Genomic DNA, 25,350 nt, shown 5'->3' with positions numbered 1-25,350 from the left:
TAATGTATAAAGATTTTTATATTAAACCATAAAAAACTACATAAAACAATTTCAAATACATTATATACTAATCAGTACATATGTTTAAAATACACAATTGGAATTTGCCATTGTGGCATTGTTCTGATGCCATTCGCTGGCATTAAACATAGGAAAAAAAATACTTAGAACTTCTAAAAAAAATATTATTTAAACATATCTTACGAATGTAAATAAAAATTTCTTTAAACGTGAAAACATGATCAAATATGATACAATACTCAGTGATTGTAAGTGACTTACCGACTAATAAGTTTCTAGTCGGTTCTGCACGGTAGTATTTAAGTTCCGAATCTTTGGTAGCTTTGCTTTTAACAATTCTATAAAAGCCTACATGAACATAATAGGCTATTTGACAATGCGAAAAATAAATTGTGAATTATTGTAATCACTGTATATTATGAGTTTATAAATGGTTATTTACTAGCGAAACTTGAAAATAATACTTAATCTATTCAAAAATCAATAAATAAAAATGCATTTTTTCTAACGTTTGTCACGTGACACAAAACGCTCCTGATCGGCCGGGCTTATAATAAAGTCACTTTCTTGTAAACCATGCTTTTCTATTATATGTACCACAGATTAAATTACAGCAAAGTGACGTCACCGACCCCTTTGCAGAGCCATATTGTCCAAGTAGCGTTTTCGCGCGTTATTTAAATATGGAATATTTAATAATGGTATTATGGTAATTGGTATTTTTCGGCAAATATGTACTAGAAATAAAAGACACAACTTTTACTGGGTTCCTTAACCTCTACTAAATATTATAAAATGGATTTTAAAAACCAGTCAAATAGCCTATTCAATTCTTAGTTAGATGGCTTTTAGTTGTGACAGGGCACACATTATATCGCCAATATTAGGATGGAGAAGACACGAAAGAGATTGGTCAGTACGGTGGAGATAACCAACTCAATTTAATTTTGATGATGAGTTTCACGTTAAAAAACATTTAGATAATATAAGCCTAACAATTGAAGTAGACTCTCGGTTACCCGACGCGTTTTGGGAGACGTTTCGGGGTCAGATTCAAGTAATCTGACAGATCAATTTATTTAAAAACTTGCCTATTCAATCAAAATAATTACAGATAATGTCAAAAACACATTATCGATGTCTTTTTGAGGCATGATAAGGCATGTTACTCAAAGAACTTGATAAAAATCAATCTAGATAGAACTCTTGATTCTGTGATTAAAATTTTGTAAAAGAGTATGTTGCCGGTTCTTCTTAGCAGAATCTACTTTTCAAACCAACGATAGTTTTACATTTAATTCAACTGTGATACAATACTGTGTCACAATTTAAAGATCTATTAATTGTTTATTTATATAACATATGAGACAAACAAAAAAAAAACCCGCTGAGTTTCTTTCGCCGGTTCTTTTCAGGTCAGGGCACTTTCTTTCCGAACCGGTGGTAGTGTTTCAATTGACCATCAATAAGAAAGTGTAATGCTTTTATATTGAATAAAGTTATTTGAGTTTGAATTATTTGCCTATTTGAATAAAGAATATTTTGAAGATTACAACACATCAAGGCACTAAGAGCCTACTCCATATTTAACTTAAAGTAACTAAGATTACATCAATAAATTGAATACATAAACGAAATAATTTCATCGATAGCGCCATCTATCGGCGCGTTACTGACACTCCCGTAACACCTGCAGAGACTTCCGGAACAGCTCCTGTTGGGCGCGCGCGTGTTTGATCTCCAATTCCGCCAAATCTATCAAACTGTGGGGTAGACGTCAGTTATATGACCACTGTATTGAGATGCAGTTTAAAAAGGGTAAAATGCAGTAAAACCTCTTTAATTCTACTGGACCAAAAAATATTGGACAACATCACATACATCACTCATATATCTCACATATATGTAGCTAAAGCACTTGTGTTGTGGAAAATCAGAAGTAACGATACCACAAACACCCAGACCCAAGACGACATAGAAAATTAATGTACTTTTTCTACATCGTTTCGGCCGGGAATCGAACCGGGGACCTCGGAGTGGCGTGCGCATGAAAACTTGTGCACACACTGCTCGATCACGGATATCGTCACAAAAGATTTTTCCTTTTAATGAGACGATTTCGAGGTTACAACAAACTGCGCCAATAATGGTTGGTGACAAAAATACTTAAGTTATTCTAATCCTTATTGACAAACTTCGTGGGGAAACCTATCCGTATTGTATTGTACCAGTATGTTTATATAACTCCAAAAGCTTCAAGAGAACGGGAGAAGTTTGCCAAACATTTGTTCCTGAACATATGTTTTATAAAATTCTAAAATAGTAAAATTTAGGATCAACTGATGACAACAACAACAACAGCCTGTGAATTCCCACAGCTGGGCAAAAGGCCTCCTCTCCCTTGGAGAAGGTTTGGAACATATTCCACCACGCTGTTCCGATGCGGGTTGGTGGAATACACATGTGGCAGAATTTCTATGAAATTTGTCACATGCAGGTTTCCTCACGATGTTTTCCTTCACCGCCGAGTACGAGAAGAATTATAAAGACAAATTAAGCACACGAATCAGATGTGCTTGCCTGGGTTTGAGCCCGCAATCATCGGTTAAGATGCACGCGTTCTAACGACTGGGCCATCTCGACTCTCAACTGATGAACAATAACACAATGTCTTCATTTATAATCAGAGAGCAAAAAGTTCCTCTAGGTGGCCCGACCTCTTCCGGAAGGCGGCGACACGTCGCACGCGGAAGTCTAGCAGCTCCTCCCGCGCGCGAGCCGACAGCTGCTCGAAGCGCGCGCACGCGTCCGACTGCGCCTGCTCCGCCTGCGGGGGGGGGAGGGGTATTCGCATTAGATACCTTACAGCACACACGGTAGTCGTACACATTAGTGTAAATATAAATTTCTTGAAACGTGAAAACGCCATCAAATATGATTCAATACACAGTGGTTGTAACTGACTTACCGACTAATAAGTTTCTAGTCGGTTCTGCACGGTAGTATTTAAATTCCGAATCTTTGGTAGCTTTGCTTTTAACAGTTCTATAAAAGCCTACTTGAATATAATTCAATTCTTAGTTAAATGGCTTTTAGTTGTGACAGGCCACAGATTATATCGCCAATATTAGGATGGAGAAGACACGAAAGAGATTGATCGGTACGGTTGAGATAACCAACTCAACCCATTAGGGATCATTGCACAAAATATATATCTCCGCCTGCGGGGGGAGGGGGAGGGGGTATTCGCATTAGACACCTTACAGCACACACGGTAGTCGTACACTAATGAGATCATTGCACGAAATATATATCTGCGCCTGCGGGGGGAGGGGGAGGGGGTATTCGCATTAGACACCTTGCTGCACACACGGTAGTCGTACACTAATGGGATCATTGCACGAAATATATATCTCCGCCTACGGGGGGAGGGGGAGGGGGTATTTGCATTAGAGGCCTTGCTGCACACACGGTAGTCGTACACTAATGGGATCATTGCACGAAATATATATCTCCGCCTACGGGGGGAGGGGGAGGGGGTATTTGCATTAGAGGCCTTGCTGCACACACGGTAGTCGTACACTAATGGGATCATTGCACGAAATATATATCTCCGCCTACGGGGGGAGGGGGAGGGGGTATTTGCATTAGAGGCCTTGCTGCACACACTGTATTCGTACACTAATGGATCCCATTCGCACTGCACGAGAAATATATCTCCGCATATTGTTCTTTATTAGGCGCCTTGCTGCGACACGATATTTATACACAAATGGGATCACTGCACAAGAGATATATTTGTGCTGAAGTCATTAGAATAGTTATGGCGAGAAATAGACATGAACATATCTGATGTCACAGATGCGCCACCAACCTTGGGCACTGAGATGTCCCTTGCCTGTAGTTAGACTGCCTCTTTCAGCTTTAATACAAAATGACAGTGAATGTTGTTGTTGTTTGGTTAAGCGCTTAAGGTTTGCTTATATTTCCTTAACAGAAAATCCAGGTATCGTTTGATGTACTCGCTTTTAAATTTGACTCCAAAATCTCTGTATACTGGTACAGCTAGCAACTACACCAACGATACAGTTGACAAAACAATTTCTGTTCAAGTCATTTTAAGACCATAGCGCTATTCACGCTTTAATATAAGCAATATGTAGTAAGTTTTACTTGGTGGTAGGGCTTTGCAAGCCCGTCTAGGTAGGTACCACCCACTCATCAGTTCTCCGCCAAACAACAGTACTCAGTATTGTTGTGATTCGGTTTGGAGGGTGAGTGAGCCAGTGTAACTACAGGCACAAGGGACATAACATCTTAGTTCCCAAGGTTGGTGGCGCATTGGCTATGTAAGGAATAGTAAATATTTCTTACAGCGTCATTGTCTATGGGTGATGGTGACCGCTTAAAATCAGGTGGCCCATAATCTCGTCCGCTAACCGATAAAAAAAAAACATATATATAGAAATACAACACATTGACACCGGTACATCTATACATTCTACACTAATATGACATGATAAAATATAGCCATCTCTTTCATACGTATGAAGATAAAAATTATAGCAAGCCTTAAAATGATTGCAGTGAAGGAGATATTCGTCACTGTTATTGCAAAAGGACGTATGTAAGGAATTACAATTGTAATGAACATAATACTTTATTTATTTACTTATTATATAAATATTAGTTAATAGTGGTCTTAAGTCTTCTCTCACTTGTGGAGTGGGTAACTGCACCATTCTACTCCAGTGCAAATACAGAGTCTATTGAAATTAGACACATGCAGGTTTCCTCACGATGTTTTCCTTAACAGCTACGTTTGTGATGTATTGTATAGGCAAATTAAGCACATGAAATCTGTGGGTTTGAATCCGTAATCATCGGTTAAAGAGAACGATTCATACTACTGGGCTATCTCAGCTAAACAAGTTATTTCACTGTTACTTTTTTTGCTACATTTAATATTGATTATTTATTAATTTCAATATATGACCTGTCAGTAGCTATTGCTTATATTGTAGCTTAACTTTACGCTGTTTCATATTGTAACATATATAAGATATATCTTAAAGTATTTTTAGCATATTGTATCTATAGCTTAGTAATTTGTCGTTTCCATGGTAACCACGAAATAACAAACTGTACAAACCAATATATTTAAGAATTACAATGCATATTCTTGTAAAAGCCTTTGAATAAAGTTTGATTTGATATATTCAGTGTAAAACGACCTTGAAACTATTGTTACATACGACCCTTTCGCACTAACAGCAACGTAGTTATATAAAAGCATCATGCAAATGTTTATAAGCGTGCGTTACCTCTTGGACCTCCATCGGCTGTGTGCGTGGGACAAGAAGGTGATATTAATTAATTATATCTTTTCCGAATCACAATTATACATATATACTAGCTAACCGCGATATACGACATATAGCACAACACAACTTAGATGTAGCATCGGCAAATTCAATAAGACCGATCACTGCCGATTCACTCAACCAATAGACACAGCTCCCTATCGCGCCATTCGACGCTATTCGTCGCTATAGATTCTCGCGTCAGTTCAACCCGAGACAGCGAGTGCGTGTAAATCGACGCGTCAAATTGACGAATATGATCATATGATATTACAAGTTATTACGTTTGCGTAAAGATCACATAAGAAATAAATATTGTTAATTTGGGATAGCGTACTCAATTCGGATGTGATCGGTTTTACGAATTTTGCCAACGCTACATCTGAATTGTGTCGTACTATACCTACACAGACGTGACGTCACCGTATATGTGTAAGGACTGTTATGTGTCTAGATTGCAACTGCCGAAAAAACACTAAATCTATACTAATATTATAAATGTGAAAGTAACTCTGTCTGTCTGTCGCTCTTTCACGACCAAACTGCTGAACCGAATTCCATGAAATTTAGTATGTATCAAACATGAACACCAGTACTTTGTTGCATAACACACGACAACCAACACCCTAAAACGTGAACGAAGCCGCGGGGACTAATAGTTTTTAATATGGTGGACCAATTACGATTACCTAAACGATTACACTATCAAAACTGTAAGCGTTTTATTACAAACAGAATACTCATTGAGTTCTATAAGATTTTATTGTTTGAGTTATTAATTTCGGGATATGTACCATGTTTTTTATTTTTGTTCGGTGGAGCTCGATATTTCGACATTATCTACGAATGTCTTGTTCACGAGACTGAAGTTTGCGGGTAGATGTTGATAATGTTAGAAGTGTCCGTAAACACCGGTCACCACTACTATCGTCACTTTCACCCCTACCACAGTCACTAGTTATATTTATTTTATGTACACTCCACCGAACAAGAATAAAAAAAACATGGTAAATATCCCGAAATTAATAACTCATTGAGTTTATGAGCCGATTCACGAGCTTTCATTTTCCCGAATCGCTTTTAGTGTTAAATTTGACAATCAACAAGTAAATGTGATGCTTCTAGATTGATTTTGATTTATAAGTTGTTTCTGTATCGGAGATGGGTTACACAACCAATTTAGCTCCGAACTAACGACAACGGTCAACAGAATAGTTACAAAATCATGTTTTTTTCTGATAACCTAAATATCACCATTAACAAAACAATACCATATGAGGTCATTGCACATCTGTGCACCTTGAATCCTGTGTTAAAAAATATTCTACGGATGTGATAGTGCACAAATATCATTGTAATGTTGTGTATTTATGTGTGTGGGAAGGTACGAAGTCAGTTTGTGCATCTGTGCATAATACTCACGGCGTGCACATCCTTGTTCTTGGCTCTTGCTCTTTCTAGATTCCTATTGGCTGCTTCGTAGGCGGCTAGACATCTGAAAGAAAAGATTATATTACAAATATATATATGACGGTGCCCACCAAATGCGCCAAATTAATCTATTTGATTAATGTTGAATTAAATTGTAAAGTTTTGATTATTGGACTAGGATGAGTTAAGCTTGCTCTGGCGAAACATTTGACGTGCAGCGCCGCTAGATGGCTAATATTGCTAAGGCAACGAATTACGGCCGGTAAAAGCAGTGTATGTCACGCAAACGGATCGCCGACGTCTATACTTGTAATCCCAGTTCATTATTTGATTTAACGATTGAAAATAATTGTACGAACGCCTATAAAGCATTGCAACGCTGTAATCTAACGATAACAACTTTTAATATATATTTATATATAACGGCAGAGCGAGATAACGATAAAGTATAACACTGTAGATGACCTACATTAACATCAAAAAATTCTGCAATGACGAATTTTTGTAACCAATATAAATATACACCGCTAATTAAAGATATCTATTATTCATATCTCGACTTTTTCTTTTCTCCACACCACAACAAGTCTTGTCACCACAACACGTACAAACTTGAAATTTCACAGATAGGGTCCATATAGGATATAAACTATTCAGTAATTGACTATACTTTGATTGAATTCAAGATTTAACTAATAAAGTACTTTACCCGTTTTCTTATTAAAATCTTAGTAAAATAGACATTCTCGTGTTATCGGTACACTAAATCGAATCTATGTAGAAGTGTTGAAAGTACCGTCAGCAAAAAAAGTGTTGGTTACTCACCGCAGGCGACGCACGAGCACGGCCTTGGCGGCGTGCGCGTCGCGCATGTAGTAGCGCAGCGTGTCCGCCAACTTCAGGTCCTGGTCTGACGCCATGCGACCTTCGATTTTCTGAAACCCGAAATGGTCAATCTTAATCACCTCTACAACTTACAAGTAGTTAACTGATGAAAGTGATGAAGAAAACTAATAAATTTTGTCTACATCTCGGCCGGGAATTGAACCCGGGACCTCGGAGTGGCGTAGCCATGAAAACCGGTGTTGTGGTTTTTTTTTTCTTTTTTTATGGTATAGGCTGGCGGACGACATATGGGCCACCTGATGGTAAGTGGTCACCATCACCCATAGACAATTACGCTGTAAGGAATATTAACTATTCTTTACACACTACTCGACCACGGAGGTCGTCAAAATTTTGATGTCCATAAGTTGGGCCATAGAGTGTAGTCACTGTTTTGCACCTGTGGCTGTAATTAGTTTGCATATAGGACACCGGATTACCTAATACAGGACACTTTGTACATACCCTGCACTTGTCGAAAGTCTCCGCCGCTCGCGTGAGGAATCTCTCGGTGGAAGGCTGCTCCCTCGTCGCCAGCTGAGTTATGCAGGATGACAGCTTGATGTGAGCGTCAGCTACGTCTGAAAGACCATTATGACATTGTCAAAATCAGCACACTTCTACCATTAATTGGTATTGTGCCGTCAGCACATCGCCTTTTTAGTTGCACTCCATATTTGGCATGACGAAATCATAACAATTTATTATTAGATACATTTATCAATCAGTCAGCACAGGGTACTCAAACAATTGTGACATGTCGTAAATAAAAATATATTATTCCTTCGGTCTTTGAGTATTGGCTAGCCTCATACCTGGATCCGTCTCTGAATATTATATGCCTCAGTATCTCAAGATAGCCTACACGTTAAAGTATAAACCTTTGTTTTGTCGTTCTTAATGTTATCTGAAAAGTCACAAGTACTATCGTGATGGCGGCTTAAGATATTGAAGGTCAACGGTCCGAGTGGGTGCAAACATTAAAATCAAAAGAAACTTTATTCAAGTAGGCTTTAAGAAAAAGTTTTGAATCGTCATTTCTCAATTAAGTGAACCACCGGTTCGGAAAGTAGATTCTATCTAGAGAAGAACCGGCAAGAAACTCAGTAGTTACTCTTTTTCAGCATTTAAAAATTCATGTTAGTTAAATACAATCATATATGTATGTACTACTACAACAGGTATTAACTCCACGCCTTTTTATCATCTACAAAATCTTGTATCGAATAATACGCCTTTTTCTACCAATGTATTATTATACAAACGATTTTAATTTACGAAACGGCAAAGTTAAAAATGTCTGCGGAATTGCATTGCATAAAGCTCTACCATCAAGTGAAAATGCCACGCAATTTGTCTATTTTAAGTTATCAGAGAACTAAAAAGAGACAAATTGTGTGGCATTCATAGCTTCGTCAATAAAAAATTACTTTTAATTCGCGTCTACAGAATGATTTTTTGGTACTAAAGTTTATTTTTGTTCGGTGGAGCTAGATATTTCATATATAAAAAACATGGTAACAACAACAACAACAACAACAACAGCCTGTAAATTCCCACTGCTGGGCTAAAGGCCTCCACTCCTTTTGAGGAGAAGGTTTGGAACATATTCCACCACGCTGTTCCAATACATGGTGGAATACACATGTGGCAGAATTTCTATGAAATTTGTCACATGCAGGTTTCCTCACGATGTTTTCCTTCACCGCTGAGCACGAGATGAATTATAAAGACAAATTAAGCCCATGAAACACCGGTTCTTGCCTGGGTTTGAACCCGCAATCATCGGTTAAGATGCACGCGTTAAATATCGCAAATATCCCGAAATTAATACCTTTAGTAATGAAAATAATCATGTTAATTTAAAATCTTATGATTTTTTGCTACTTTGTTACTCACCCTTGTGTTTGGAGGTCATCCTGTCGACCTTGGCGACGGCCTCCTTGAGGTGCGAGTAGTACTCCTGCAGGAACGCAGTCTCCTGCTCGAAGAAGTCATTCACGTCCCTCACAGTCGCGCCGAGGTAGATCTCGTCGGTCGTCGTCGTCATCGAACGCACCTGACGATGAATGAATCAAATCAAAATATATTTTATTTCAATACTCATTCACTTCTATATCACGGAGTGAAATTAACACTTATAGACTTTCATTCGGAGTACATTTATAGTACGACACAACTGAGATTGTCGCATCGGCAAAATTCGTAAAACCGATCACATCCGAATTGCGAACGCTATCCCAAATTATCAATGTTTATTTCTTATGCGAATATGATCTTTGCACAAACGTAATAACTTTTAATATCATATGACCTAATATATTCGTCAATTTGACGCGTCGATTTACACGCACTTGCTTTTTCTGACGCGTGAATCTATAGCGACGAATAGCGTCGAATGGCGCGATAGGGAGCTTATTGGTTGTGTAAATCGGCAGTAATCGTTTTTATTTTCATTCCATTGCATTTTCCGATGCTTCATCTAATTTGTGTTATACTATACCTGATTAAATAATAAATAAATAACAATAATAAATATGTGACAACATCACATACATTACTCTGAACCCAATGTAAGTAGCTAAAGCACTTGTGTTATGGAAAGCAGAAGTAACGACGGCACCACAAACACCCAGACCCAAGACAACATAGAAAACTAATGACAATCTACATCGACTCCGGGAATCGAAACCGGGACCTCGGAGTGGCGTACCCATGAAAACCGGTGTACACACCACTCGACCACGGAGGTTGTCAGAAATTGAAATAGCTTTGTGTTTTGGTAACGCTACTGAGTTATTTATCTTTTCCTCTTGGTAGAATCTACATTTCGAACCATAACTTTAGGTCTACTACATTTATGTTAAAAGACCATTCATAAACCTACTTGAAAGATTCAAAACTAGACAAGCACATCTAAACTTTCATATTTTTTATTAAAGGCGAAGACAATGCTACAAGTAAAATGGGATAAAAGCAGGGGGATGATAAATACATCTCGACATTGAAGGTTAAGTAAAATTGTGAGGAAACCTACATGTGTATAAATCATGGAATTATACCCCACGAGACATTGTGAAGAGGGAGAATCCTTAGATCAGCAGTGGGAAATCTACGGGCAGATTATGATATTTACAACAACAGCCTGTAAATTCCCACTGCTGGGCTAAAGGCCTCCTCTCCCTTAGAGGAGAAGGTTTGGAACATATTCCACCACGCTGTTCCAATGCGGGTTGGTGGAATACACATGTGGCAGAATTTCTATGAAATTTGTCACATGCAGGTTTCCTCACGATGTTTTCCTTCACCGCCGAGCACGAGATGAATTATAAAGACAAATTAAGCACATGAATCAGCGGTGCTTGCCTGGGTTTGAACCCGCAATCATCGGTTAAGATGCACGCGTTCTAACCACTGGGCCATCTCGACTCACATGATATTTAATACATAACAATTTACGTGTTAAGCAATAATGAACTCACGAGCCCGCCGATAAGGTCCATTTTCCCTCGGGGCTTCGCGCATAAGTCCTGTTCGTACTCGAGGAACACCCTCAAGTGCGCGTCGCTCCTGAACACGGGGTGCGCCGCGAGACGCTGCAGGAAAACTTCGTGCATCGCCACCGTCTTCTTGAACGTCGCCAGATACTCCCTGGAAAAATGGCAAAAGACTTGTTACACAACGGTTTCCTTCTGAAACGTTACACGAAAACGTTGCACTAATACAAATGTCGAATCGAAGAGAAATTCTATGTTTAAAGTGGAGTCAGACATTTCTTTGACTAGTGACCTGTCCCGACTTCGCATGTTTATTTTTTTTTTTTTCATATAGGTCACCTGATGGTAAGTAGTCACCATCACCCATAGACAATAACGCTGTAAGTATTAACTATTCCTTACATCGTCAATGCGCCACCAACCTTGGGAACTAAGATGCTATGTCCCTTGTGCCTGTAGTGACACTCACTCACCCTTCAAACCGGAACACAACAATACTGCGTACTGTTGTTTAGCGGTAGGATATCTGATGAGTGGGTCGTACCTACCCGGGCGGGCTTGCACAAAGCCCTACCACCAAAAATAGTACACCAAAAGTAGAATCTACTTTCAGAACGAGTGGTATCTCTAAATTCAATTCAACACTATTACGATTCGAATAAAGAATATTTTACTTTGGCAATAAGGTACCAAAAGCTGTGACGCCTCAGTGACAAGAGTTGTACTGCGTTCTTATCACAATTCAAAGGATTATCATTTGGTTTCACTCACTCCTCGAGTTCCTCCTTCATCTTGAGGAACTCCTCGCGGGTCAGAGCTCCCTCGCCCTCGCCCAGACGCTGCAACTTTTCACGAGACGCATCGAAGTCCGGTCTCGGCGGCGCCGGCGGTATCTGTTGTTAACATCACATAGTGTTCAATATGTATAAATAATAATATCCTGAAAAACCGAACGGTAGGGTTTTGTGTACGTATGGCTTGGGGTAGTGGATACTACCCACTTATTGCCAACTAGCCCCCGACTTCGCAAGGGTGTAATGCTGACACAAAATATACTATAGTTTTAATTGTTATTTTTTACAGCGTCATTGTCTATGGGTGATCGTGACCACTTACTATCAGGTGGCTCATATGCTCGTCCGCCAACCTATAGAATGTCTTACAGTGTTCACAGCTTTTTTGTCATTAAACAAAACAACACATACACACATACTGCACCACATTATTTTAATCTATCTCATAGGATTCAGCTAACATTCGCAATGTAAGCGCAAAAAAACTGTTTCAATTACGGCATTACTTTAGAAACATCTAAAATGATCCATGTTTTTCTATTGTCAGAAGCGAGATGGCCCAGCGGCTAGAACACGCGCATCTTAACTGATGATTACGGGTTCAAACCCAGGCAAGCACTGCTGAATATTCATGTGCTTAATTTGTGTTTATAATTCATCTCGTGCTTGGCGGTGAAGTAAAATATCATGAGGAACCTCTGATTTCACAAAATTCTGCCCCATGTGTATTCCACCAAACCGCATTGGAACAGCGTGGTAGAATATCTTCCAAACCCTCTTCTCAAAGAAAGAGGAGGCCTTAGCCCAGCAGTGAGAAATTTACAGGCTGTTGTTGTTGTTGTTGTTTGTTTGTTGTTGTATACAAAAAAAGCTTTCTTTCGAACCACTTTATGAATTTAAAAAAAACCGCATCAAAATCCGTTTTTTAATTGCAAAGATCTGAGCATACACAGGGACAGACAGCGGTAAGCAAATTTGTTTTATACTATGCAATTGCCAACATCTATGAGGGTAGGAGACACCATTTTATATCCTTCAAACTGGAACACAACAATATTTTATTTCTGTTTGGTAAAATACCTGATGAAAGTTTGGGCCTACCTAGATTGGTTTGCATAAACAATCAATAACAACAACAGTCTGTAAATTCCCACTGCTTGTCTAAAGGCCTCCTCTCCCTTTGAGGAGAAGGTTTTGAACATATTCCACCACGCTGTTCCAATGCCGGTTGGTGGAATAAACATGTGGCAGAATTTCTATGAAATTTGTCACATGCAGGTTTCCTCACGACGTTTTTCCTTCACCGCTGAGCACGAGATGAATTATAAATACAAATTAAGCACATGAATCAGCGGTGCTTGCCTGGGTTTGAACCTACAATCATCGGTTAAGATGCAGGCGTTCTAACGACTGGGCCATCTCGAACTTTGCACAAAGTTCTACCAAACGTTCTGGGTAAGGCCAGGTGGGCTAAATAGATTGGTTGGCTAGAAACAAAAGGCAAATAAAACTTACAATGTAACCAGCGTACTCTTCATTCTCCTCGTATCTGTCGTGGAGCCAGACGAACTCTTCGTGCTGTCTCACGACGAAGAACTCCGCCTTCTGAAACTCCGGCAGCGTCGTCTTCGTGTGTACCGTGAACTTTACCTTCTCCTTTTCGCTGAGAGCGTCCGATATGTCGACCTGGAGACAACGAAACAGAAATACATCGTTGAGATATAAAATGGCTAGTAAGTGTTGGTTGTCATTTGTTAAGCAAAAATAGCCTACGTCCTTTCTCGGAGTTCATGTTTACTTCACACCAAATTTCATGACATTCAGTTCAGCGGATTGGTCGTGAATGAGCGACATACAGACAGACAGACAGAGCTGTATATATCTTCCTTTCATTCACACAACCTAAACGTTTTCACGAATAACTTCGGTCAGTAGTGAAAACCGTTTTCAGATTCGTTTTATAGTTATTCAATTAACATACAGATTTGGCAGAAGTTTATTTCCCGTTAATCATTATCATCCACTTGCTCCTACCCTTATCCCAATTGTAATTAGGGTCGGCGCAGCATGTCTTCTACTTCCATACTTCTCTATCGGACGTCATCAAAAGTACGAATGTACTTTAATCTCTTGGGTTTGGAATTTGGAGTTTATTCCCACTATATTGATCCAATACTTACATGATTGCCTTGTTGCTCTAATAACTTGACATAATGCGATAGATTTTAAGGTTTAAGCCCACAAACCCACAAAAAGATACTCTGACACTCTGAATTTCAAAGGAAAAATTCAAAGTAACAGCCACCAAGTCTGGAAGTTGGGAGTGTATCATACTAACCAGTAAACTATTATCAGCTAAAGACACATTCTCATTGGGTTTCTTCTTTTCCGGTTTGATGTCACCGCTCGAGGGCGTCGACACAGCGGGCACTGACAGAGGATCGTGGTTGCTTTCCTCTACACAGTCCTAGAAATAAAATTTAATGGAAATACTGAAAACGACTAGTTAATGAAATGTTTACTTATCAAATGAGGTGAACAAGGTTAGTAGTTACACCTTCTTGATTGATTATTGCGATTAAACCCGAGAGCCGAGATAGTCCAGTGTTTAGAACGCGTGCATTATGATAATTATGGGTTTAAAGCCAGGCCAGCACCACGGAATTTTCATGTGCTTAATTTGTGTTTATAATTTGTCTCTTGCTCAGTGTTGAAGAAAAATATCGAGGAGGAAACCAGCACGTGACTAGTTTCAACGAAATTCTGTCACATGTGTATCCATCAACCCCTATTGGCTCAGCTGTGGAATATGCTCCAAACCTCCTCATAGAGAGATGGGGCCATATCCCAGCAGTGTGAAATTTACAGGCTGTCGATAATAATGACAACGATCAAAACCGGCCAGCAACACTGTGAAAAGTGTGTGCTTTGTTTTGTTTGTAATTCATCTTGCGTTTAGCTTAGAACAAGCATTGAAATAAAACCTGGATATGTCTAATTTAAATGATATTCTGCTTAATGTGTATCCACAACCACAATGCTGGCAGGAGACCTTAGCCAATGATACAAATAAAGCCTTTTAACTTTTAACCAAAAGACAGTTCACAACTAAACAATCATGGTCAGTCACTTCAATTTCATTAAAAGATATATTTATATAAGAGATAATTAGATTATATGTAAATGAGTTTAATGAACACATTTATGTTATTAGATTTGGCAAAAGAGTAATTACAGTTTTTTTATAGAGTTCCAAAACTAGTAGCTTTACATACAGCTCCTAAACTACTAGTGAGAGATCTCCTACTTAATTATTATATTTAGTAGATTCGACCAAGAAGAACGGGCAAGAAATTCAATAGTTACTGTTTTTCAACCTTTTAAAAAATACAATCATATTAGTTAAACACAATATATGTATGTAATGTACCCTGCCTGGAAGTCAACAGGTATTAATTCCAAGCTTTTTTATCATCTACAAAATCTTATATATTATCGAATAATATGCCTTTTTACCCAAAGTATTGTTTATAAAACATTTGAATTTACGAAATGGCAAAGTTAAAAATGTCTATGGAATTTTATTATACAAATGGATACCTTCCCCCAAGAATGATTTATTAACTTTGCAAAGTCGGAAACTTGGCATTATAATTTATCCTTAGTTCTAGTGTCTATACAGTGATTATCACTGATTTTATCAAAGTGATCAATGATACTGTGTATATACATATCATTGTTGTAAATATATTGCAATCAGTCAGTAACTCTATGTTGTAATACAAAGTTCTAAATAAACTCAACTAATATTGCAAGAATTAAAATATTAATAACTATGAAATATTTAATATTACATAATATATAGCAACATCTGTTTACCATATAAATATCAATAAAATTGTACAACAAACCATCTGTATCAACAATGGTAACTCAATGTTTATTTATGTATGTACATTTATTGTAAGACTGCTAACTTTACATAATCTATCAACTCCCCATAAAAACAATTTATTCAGTACTATAATACATGATATAACCTGTCATACAATTAACACAGATTATAAAACAAAAAGCAGATGAAGAACATTAAAAATGTAAATGAACTGAAGAGTTTTCACTTCTCATGTTTTATTCCCTATTCTAGTTGAACTATAAGTTTTCACACATTAATTGCTTTTTATTCATTTTTTTTTTTATAGTATCTGGGTAGGCATTTAACTCCGTTCCACCTGATGGTAAGGAAATGGAGCCCAACCGCAAAGACGACTAGTAATTAATTGGAGGCAGTTCATATTTATTACAATGGCAATATTAAATTATATACATTGTGCAATTGGAATTGGGTGCTAAGAGAATTTTATTGTATGTAAATACTTTTACAGTTATTTCTTATTAGATTTCTACATCAAGTAAAAATTAATTTATAAAAATTTTATTGTGAATTTATATGTATGGTTAACTGTACTGTTACTCCTTAATTAACAAATTCTTTGAAGCTACAATTATCAATTCAAAAAGTTTAGATAACATTGTTTTTTTGACATTTAATATGAAGTATAAAATTATTTTAGTTATTGTGTTATACATGACTAATAACCGCCTAATAATCATCTATCACCTTGAGTTAATTACTGATAGCAGAAACTTTCGCGTTCGGACAAAACAAAAAAAACACAAATTCCACGTCACAATTTTACCCCCGATAATAAGTTGTTTAGCCATTAATTCATATTGTTATATTATTAAAAACAACGTTACTGTTAACAATGCGAAAGGTAATCCGCAAAATATTCCTACTGAGAGATATATGCAACCAAAATGTTATTAGAATCCAGTAGGATACGCCCCCCGGTATAAATAAAAATAAAATATAAAACATTATTTCACAGCTTACCATCATATTGGATTAGGAAGGAATTGGTAAATTTAATCTCCAGTTGATATTAACACAATTATTATTTATATTATTGTTTAAATAATTCGTCGACTCTTAACGAAAATCACAAAACACATTTGACACTTTCTCAAATAGTCAATTGTCATTTGTCATGCTCACGTCAAATTGTCTACTTATTAATGGCACTTGACAGCTCAGTAGCTTAGTGTTGTTCTTCAAAAAAAAAAAGAAAATTTATTACAATTTGGGGAAACTAATATTCCCCATATTCATGAAAATGACTTTTGAGCATAAGTTAATTATTATTTAAATCGCGATAATTATATGAAGTTGCCTATATTCGTCAGTAAAACATACATAGCTTACATTTTTTTAGTAGTTAGATTAATAGACAAAGATTATAACGACTAAAATATTCTGAGTCTAAAAGAAAATGTCTTTTTATGTTCATTTTATAATAAATGTTCAACAAATCATTAGGAAATGATTGTGGAGTTTTTTGTTTCATCAAATATCAATGATCTATTGAAGAAAGGATCTCCATGGATTGACGATATTTTTAGAACTTAAGTATGGTCACACCAAACTATTTTATAATTTATTGATCGATCGAAGCAAAAAATGGATCGCACAAAGTACTTGTTTATTAATTATTTACATTGAAAATACGTTAAATATTTACAAAATGGGAACGCAGAAACCTGGAGAATGGGCTAACTCGCTCATTGCGCGATTCGAAGAACAAGTAATTACTACAATATTACATTTTTTTATTTATTTATCTTGACCCACCCAATATTCTTAAGAAATTTAATTTTATAAACATTTATTGGTATATTATATTTACCTTCAGTACGAACGTGTTTTAAAAATACGATTGTTTGTTTCATTTTAATTTCGTTAATTTACATACGATACTTCTACGCCTACGCAAATTTCTCAAAATTACCGAAATTGCAAAAAAATATAAACATTATGTTTTAAAATGTTCGTTTTTCTGTTCAATTAATATTCTTCAATTTATGAAATCATTAACTATGTTCTTATATTATTTTATAAGAATATAATTAGTTCTTAATAATATAAAAACTAGACAATATAAATTTTTATAAAAGATTTTTTTCTTAAATTGTATAATTTAATCAAAATTGCAGCTACCGTACAAAACTGGAGCTCAGAATCTCCACTCTCGTATAAACGAAGAACAGTGCAAAGCCTGTTTAGTTCAGATAAGCCGGCATCGTTTCTCTCTGGTGATCGCTGGCTTAACAAAAATATTGCAGAGAGTCAATGAATTGGTATGTATTGATGAAATTATATACTAAACTTATGCTATGATATTATATAATATATATAATATCTCTGAAACATGCTCATCTTCTCATATGTTTCATGTATATTGATGGTGTAAGATTTTCAGTTAGGCTGTACCATAAAGATGCCTTCATAATTTATTAGTATGTAGTTGCAATCCAATTGAGATAAATATGAATGAACCTCATCATATTTTCTATAATATTCTACAGGATTCTGTTTCAAGGGCGAGAAATACCTCATATATGCCTATAGATGCCTAAGACATAACATCTTAGTTCATAATGTTGATTGGCCGATAATATAATGAATAATTTCATATAGTATTCTTTATGGCCAGTGTTGGTCACTGGTCACTTATTTTGAAGCATGCCAGGCTTTCAATGTCATTAAAAATATAACTTAACAGTATTCAGTTGAAATAATACATAACAAGTGTAAATAACATTGGCTTTGCATAAAGAAAGTTCACAGTGAATATATTTTTAAAACTAACAAACAATATGAATGGATTATTGATCTGTTCACTCAAAACTCACTCTTCCATTTTAAAAACAAAAACAATAATAAGATATACATATGAGGCAATATTTGCTTAGTTTATTTAATTAAAAATTTATTTATTTTACATGATGGGGCAATGGCTATCATAAATAGTTATGTATTTAAAGTGTTTTCTTTATATGTGAAAACTAAATAACACGAAATCTTAGATTTATACATATGTAAGTAGATCTGTGTATGATACATAGACTGACGGCATATGTATGTATTTTTAAATGGTGTTTAGTACAAACAAAATGGAATAAAAGCCATATAGGCTAATTATCAGATGGTAAAAGTAACAGCCTGTAAATTTCCCACTGCTGGGCTAATGGCCTCCTCTCCCATTAAAGAGAGGGCTTGGAACATATTCCACCACACTTAGACACATGCAGGCACGATGTTTTCATTCACCCATGATGCCATCTCAGCATCAGATAGTATGTAATCTATACAAATGATTTCTTGGTGGTATTGCTTTGCTAGTCCGTCTGGGTAGAATTGTTGTTGTATAAATTTGAAGCTGATTCTGTTGGTCTATCCATACACCTTCAACTTCATGTGACCCACGCTGTCAAGGCTAAATTGCACCAAATTTGCTTGAATTTTGTATGAAACAAAAACTAAACAAGGACATATGTGACTTTTTTATATTTACTGCCAATGTTTAAAATGTGAAGCCAGGTTCCTACCACTTTTAAATAACTATATATCAACTATAGGTTCTAGTAATAGTGTCTACTTTTTTACCCTTCAAGGCAATAAAGCTTTAGATGAGGGGCTGTATGCAAGTTTTTATAGGATTTTTATGTAAATGAATTTCAATTAGTTTAATATTTGAATGGAACGCGCATACTAAGAAACTTTTGAAACTAGCACGGCGACATATGGTTGCAAATGTCTGTATTATTTGATATGTGAATATGTACTGTAAATATTGTATATAAAGTTCAATTTTCTTTACCACCATGGCTGTAGTAGCAATGTTTCGTACTTGAAAAACAACAACAACAGCCTGTAAATTTCCCACCGCTGGGCTGAGACCTCCTCTCTCTTTGAAGAGAAAATTTGGAACATATTACACCACACTGTTCCGATGCTGGTTGGTAGAATATAAATGTGGCAGAATTATAATGAAATTAGACACATGCAACTTTCCTCACGATGTTTTCCTCCACCGCCGAGCACGAAATCAATTATAAACGCAAATTAAACACATGATTATTCAGTTGGGCGTGTGTGGTTTTGAACCCCCAATCATCGGTTAAGATGCACGCGTTCTTACCACTGGGCCATCTCGGCTCTTCGAGGAAAAACTATTCGATTATGTTAATTTTTCAGTACCAGCCAACGATCACCACCTGCGTCAATCGGCCTCAAACCGAACTGGAGAAAGGCTACCACGATAGTTTGGTAATAGTCTTGGATACGCTGGAAATATGCCTCAGCTCCCAGCCCAAGGACACCGCTAAGTACGAGGAAGCGATGAATGTCAAGATATTATTGAGAGAAGTTTGTCAGTTTATTGGTGAGTTACATTCAGTAATATGTCCAACATATTGTACAACATATTCCCAATTATTGTCCAAAATACTGTCAATTGTATCGTCCAATATATTGCCAATTATTTTGTCCAATATATTGTCAATTGTATCGTCCAATATATTGCCAACTATTTTGTCCAATATATTGTCAATTGTATCGTCCAATATATTGCCAATTATTTTGTCCAATATAATGCCAATTATATTGGACAAAATACTGCCAATTATATTGTCCAACATATTCCCAACTATTGTCCAATATACTGCCAATTATATCGTCCAATATATTGCCAATTATTTTGTCAAATATATTGCCAATTATATTGTTCAATATATATGCCCAATATTTTCTCCGAATTGGATAGGCGTTATTCTTAAACGAAGATCATATAATAACAACCTTCCAACCTGGTCTATTAATGGATTGTGTTTATCGCGAGTAATATGCGTTGTCCTCTGCACTTTTCTGCCTCAGCAGTCTAGTCCCGACCGACAGCAAACTGAAGCAGGAAGTTGACAGTATTAATACTCCCTTTATATTTATTTATTTTATAGGATCACCAACAGAAATTACAATAGTATTACAAATATTATATAGTTAACAATTGAACACACTTGATAATTGTATTTCTTTTTATAGGTAATCACAGCATGCACTAAATATATTAAACATTAGTAATTATCACAAGATTGTTTTCTTTGGATAAATTATATAATTAAAAAGAAATTGAAATTGGTGGTGAGGTGTTCTCAAAGAACCAACTGCCTTCCGATGATCCTGCGTGTGAATTCTCTATCTGTGACAGATTCCCATCAATCCAAAGAGCGCCTAGTTGAGTGTAGATACTGTACACTAGAGATGTATGATATCTATACATATAATAAAATTGGAATGTCTGTTTGTAACATTAAAAAAAACTGCTTTTCAGTAAATCCAATAAAACAATTTTGTATTTATGTCTGTCAGTTCGTTCCGGCTAATCTCTGGAATGGCTGAACGATTTTGGCGGAACTTTCACTAGTAGCTAGCTGATGTAATAAGGAGTTAGGATACGGCAGTATAATTATAGTTAGAAGGATAACATCATCTTCCATCGTCATGTTCTATATGTTATGTCTATTGTATAATGTTTTTTTTTTTCAGATCTTCGAAATGAGACCAATGTCAATAACACGCTTCTGAGACAGTTAGCAAGTAAAGTACTCTTCGCCCTCAGTCTCAACTTTTTCAACGCTGTTTTTAATAGGATAAGCGCACGATTACAGGTACGTATTATTACTATTCTTAAAACTAGTTGGATCTTGTTGGTCTATCTTACAGAAACACTTATAACATATATAAAGATTTTAAGTTTTTGTTGACCGTACGGTCTTGAGACATGGTACTGGCAAGAGAAAAATGTTTTTTTTATTTTTGAATATTAATCACTTTCAGTTTAATGCCTTAAGTCTAGTTATTCTTTGAGGTTTCAGTAATTTTAAAAAAGCTTGGATAGAATTTGTTTACTGTAAGGATGGATTTATATTATTTTAATTGTACTTTATTGACCAAACTACCACCGAACCGATGGTAGTACATTAAATTCAATTTTTATTTCACACAGAAATGATATTAAATTTCAATTTTTTTTTCTAGGAACTAGCATCTAGCTCAGAGGAAAACCCCGATTATACTGATATAGAGTTGATACAACACGTTAATGTTGACATACTAAGGCTTATACGGCTTCTGACAGGTGAGTCAGTACGCATATAATATGTAATTTGCAAATAGAACTTAAAAATTTGTAAAAATGTTATATTGGTATTTGTACCGTGTATAAATATCCATTGAGTAAAGAAGACCTATTTTAATATTACAAACACACCAATTTTATTATATGTTGCATTGTATTTCAGAATCCATTCAAAAGTTTAAACTGTTGAGGAAATCAGCGCATATAGTGCTCGTCGTGTCGCTTGAGAAAGCTGTCTGGAACTGGATGGACACCTACCCTCAGGTTACTTTTTTGTTCAATAACAAAACGTGGAATCGCTATTTAAAAATAATAAGTCGTTACGACCTTTTTCTTACGTATTATATGTCGTATAAATATCGTAGCCATCGGGTTTAATTAATAGCCTTTTAATTAGTAGCCATTTCAATACACGGCCATTCTGCTATAAAAATTACTTTGTTTATGGTAGAACATAATTATTTGATTAAATTATACAAATTAAACTTTCAGCTTATTTTCTATTGCGTTTGAATGTCAAATCAATAAATCCTTCTTGGGGCAAGGTATTCGTTTCTATAATAAATTTCCAAAGACATTTTTAACTTTGCCGTTTCATAAATTGAAATCATTTGTAAAAATACATTGGAAATCAAATCAAAATCAATCAATTATATTCAAGTAAACTTCACAATGAAGCGTTTTTGAATCATCAATAATTAAACACTACCACCGTTTCGGAAAGCAGCTTCTAGCGAGAAGAAACGGCAAGAAGCTCGCATATTCGCTCTTTTCAAATAAACAGATTTACAATGCTCTTATTTACAGAATTAGTGTCCTATGATGGAATCCGAGCCTAACTCCAGGCGTTTCATTCTAAAAAGTACTCTTTTAATGAATAATATGATTTATTTATTAATTTAAATCATTAAGGTAAATTTATTAAGGTTAAGAAGGTGTATTATTCATTACAAGATTATACAGACGATAAAAACGCGTAGAATTAGTACTTATTGACTTACAGGATATATTATATACTTATATTATTATAACTAACTAACAAGACTGTATTTTTAATTCGTGAAAAAGAGTAACTACTGATTTTCTTGCCGGTTCTTCTCAGTAGAATCTACATTCCGAACCGGTGGTAGCTTCACTTAATAGTTGTTAAATGACGATTCAAAAGTGCTCCTAAAAGCTTACTTGAATAAAGTTTATCTAGATTTTTGTATTTCAGTTAGTTAAAAGGCTAGGCTATTATTTGAAAGGCTATTTAAAGGCTGTGAAATTTATCTTGTATGTTACAGGAATTCGCAGAAGTACAATGTCGGCCTAATGACGAATTGAGTAAGTGTTGCGACACACTGTTCGACATATTACAAGACAGCTTCTCGGATAACAAGAAATCGAGAGTGGCGATGTGGCCGCTGCAGATCATGTTATTGGTTTTGAATCCTGTAAGTATTGCAATAAGGTTGAATTTTCAAAAACACTTTTAAAGGTTTTTTTTGTTTTCTCGGGACAGATCTTGAAAAATTTTAAAGCTAGTTCCACATATTGTGTTTGAATTTTCCAGGAATATAAACACGATATAAATACGTCATCTTAAATAACTAATACATTATCACAGATTAAAAAAGTAATACTAAGCATTTTTATGATTATCATTACATAGTATAAAACAAAGTCGCTTACCGCTGTCTGTAACTATGTATGCTTAGATCTTTAGAATAACTCAACGGATTTTGATGCGGTCTTTTTTAATAGATAGAGTGATTTGAGAGGAAGGTTTTTGTATATAATACATGGACAATATAGTAAAGAAACACTGATCATTTCAGAAGTTTCTAATGTGATGTCGTAAATAAACGAATTCTGTAGTATATTTAGTATCAGTATTGCAGCCGTGCGAAGCCGGGTTGCTGGTTACGTCATAAAGCTGAAACAGATATAGTCTGTGTGGAGTTTTTAGTGTCTCAAAGCCTTATTATTATTATTCAATGTTTCTAGAAAGTTCTAGAAGAAATAGTGAACGCTGACAGCGGCGCGCCGTGCAGTCCGAGACACACGAAGAAGAAACACTTTATAGATACTGTGAAGCGTGGACTTAGTAAGTATATATTATATTAGTAAACTTCTAGACTTTTCAGGAACGAGTACATTAGATGTAGTCATTTTTTACACGTAAGATATATCGTTTTAATAGTAGAACGCCGATTATCCGAACGCCGACTATCCGAACGCCGACTAACCGAATCGCCAATTATCCGAATCGGTTCTAAGCGTCTTATAAACACTAGTAGTCGCCCGTGGCTTAGCTCGCGTTTTGGGGTGTTGGTTGGCATATGTCAGGAAAAAAACATAGACTATGTTCTTCTTTAGAGTTCAAGTTTGCTTGATACCAAATTTCATCAAATTCGGTTCAGCGGTTTGGTCGTGAAAGAGCGACAGACAGATAGAGTTACTTTCACATTTATAATATTAATATAGATTAAAGGCAAGTATTTTTTTGTTTTTGTAACATGTTGGAACTCGCTGTAGTCTAGAGATATTCCATTGCTTACCTTCTTTCTTATATATTTTTCCTTCTATTCTGATATTTTTTTTGTTCCTACATTTTTGTACACTGTATTTATTCCTAAGGCTTACTCTGGTTGAGATGTTCAAGTGAGGTTTTTCGTAGAACTGTGTTGGTTAAACTTAATAAAGTTTATTCTATGTGTGATTGTTCGTTTTTCTTTATCACTAATGTATGTCTGATTATCCGAATAATTGATATTCCGAATCGACCCCGGTCTCAATTAATTCGGATAAACGGCGTTTTACTGTATTAGTTAAACCAAACCATGTATATGCTCTATTATATCGTTGTAGTAGTTGTTATAAAAATATTATTAATATTTAATTAACTATTACGGATGGATTGCGTGAAAGATGATGTGGTTAGAAAGAATGTTACTTGTGAGATGACGTCTAACAGAGAGGTATGGAGGGAGAAAACATGCTGCGCCAAGTAGAATTTTGATAAGGGCAGGAGGATGATAATGATACTTAAATTAATAATAATTATGGAAAAAGAAAGGTAGATTTGTTTTGCGAAAGAGAAAGACATATCCGTCATTCTCTTTCGATCGAATCGATATCGAATTTGCCCAAAACTTAAATCAGTCAGGTCACTTAAAATGTGTGTTATCATTCAGGTCCTCAGAACAATTCGAAGCAGATGACCGAGGCAGCGATAGTGACGTGCGTTAAGCTCTGTAAGGCCTCGACATATCTGAACATCGCTGATTCCGGCAATGTTACCTTCGTGCTCGTGAAATCCGTGATAAACGACCTCAAG

The 25,350-nt window shown here is 35.9% G+C and overlaps 2 protein-coding genes across 2 annotated transcripts in view; one reads left to right on the top strand and one right to left on the bottom strand.

The window, feature by feature from the left end:
* Positions 1-1,459: 1,459 nt before the first annotated feature.
* Positions 1,460-17,049, bottom strand: LOC124541962 (sorting nexin-32). Its single transcript, XM_047119900.1, has 11 exons — positions 16,889-17,049; positions 14,330-14,458; positions 13,507-13,677; positions 11,969-12,090; positions 11,183-11,351; positions 9,600-9,759; positions 8,166-8,281; positions 7,641-7,750; positions 6,807-6,879; positions 2,739-2,848; positions 1,460-1,784 (listed from the first exon to the last, which is right to left on the bottom strand). The coding sequence occupies exons 1-11, from the start codon at positions 16,892-16,894 to the stop codon at positions 1,691-1,693; spliced, it is 1,260 nt and encodes a 419-aa protein (XP_046975856.1). The 5' UTR covers positions 16,895-17,049; the 3' UTR covers positions 1,460-1,690.
* A 457-nt stretch (positions 17,050-17,506) lies between these two features.
* The window catches only part of LOC124541821 (neurofibromin), an 89,414-nt gene continuing 81,570 nt past the window's right edge, over positions 17,507-25,350 (top strand). Inside the window, exons 1-9 of the mRNA XM_047119727.1 lie at positions 17,507-17,636; positions 18,046-18,189; positions 20,090-20,276; positions 21,437-21,558; positions 21,929-22,028; positions 22,192-22,292; positions 23,315-23,464; positions 24,018-24,117; positions 25,208-25,350. Coding sequence (XP_046975683.1) covers positions 17,577-17,636; positions 18,046-18,189; positions 20,090-20,276; positions 21,437-21,558; positions 21,929-22,028; positions 22,192-22,292; positions 23,315-23,464; positions 24,018-24,117; positions 25,208-25,350 — 1,107 coding nt within the window. The 5' untranslated portion in view covers positions 17,507-17,576. The remainder of the gene's footprint in view (positions 17,637-18,045; positions 18,190-20,089; positions 20,277-21,436; positions 21,559-21,928; positions 22,029-22,191; positions 22,293-23,314; positions 23,465-24,017; positions 24,118-25,207) is intronic.

Source organism: Vanessa cardui, chromosome 29, assembly GCF_905220365.1.
Source record: "Vanessa cardui chromosome 29, ilVanCard2.1, whole genome shotgun sequence".
NCBI lineage: Eukaryota > Metazoa > Arthropoda > Insecta > Lepidoptera > Nymphalidae > Vanessa > Vanessa cardui.
This window is presented reverse-complemented; position numbering and strand designations above follow the sequence as displayed.

Excerpts from the sequence above, each read along its gene's own strand:
- LOC124541962 (XM_047119900.1), bottom strand. Across the intron at positions 12,091-13,506 it reads AAGAGTACGCTGGTTACATT|ATACCGCCGGCGCCGCCGAG; the intron begins GTAAGTTTTATT and ends TGTTAACAACAG. Across the intron at positions 6,880-7,640 it reads GTGCTCGTGCGTCGCCTGCG|ATGTCTAGCCGCCTACGAAG; the intron begins GTGAGTAACCAA and ends CTTTTCTTTCAG.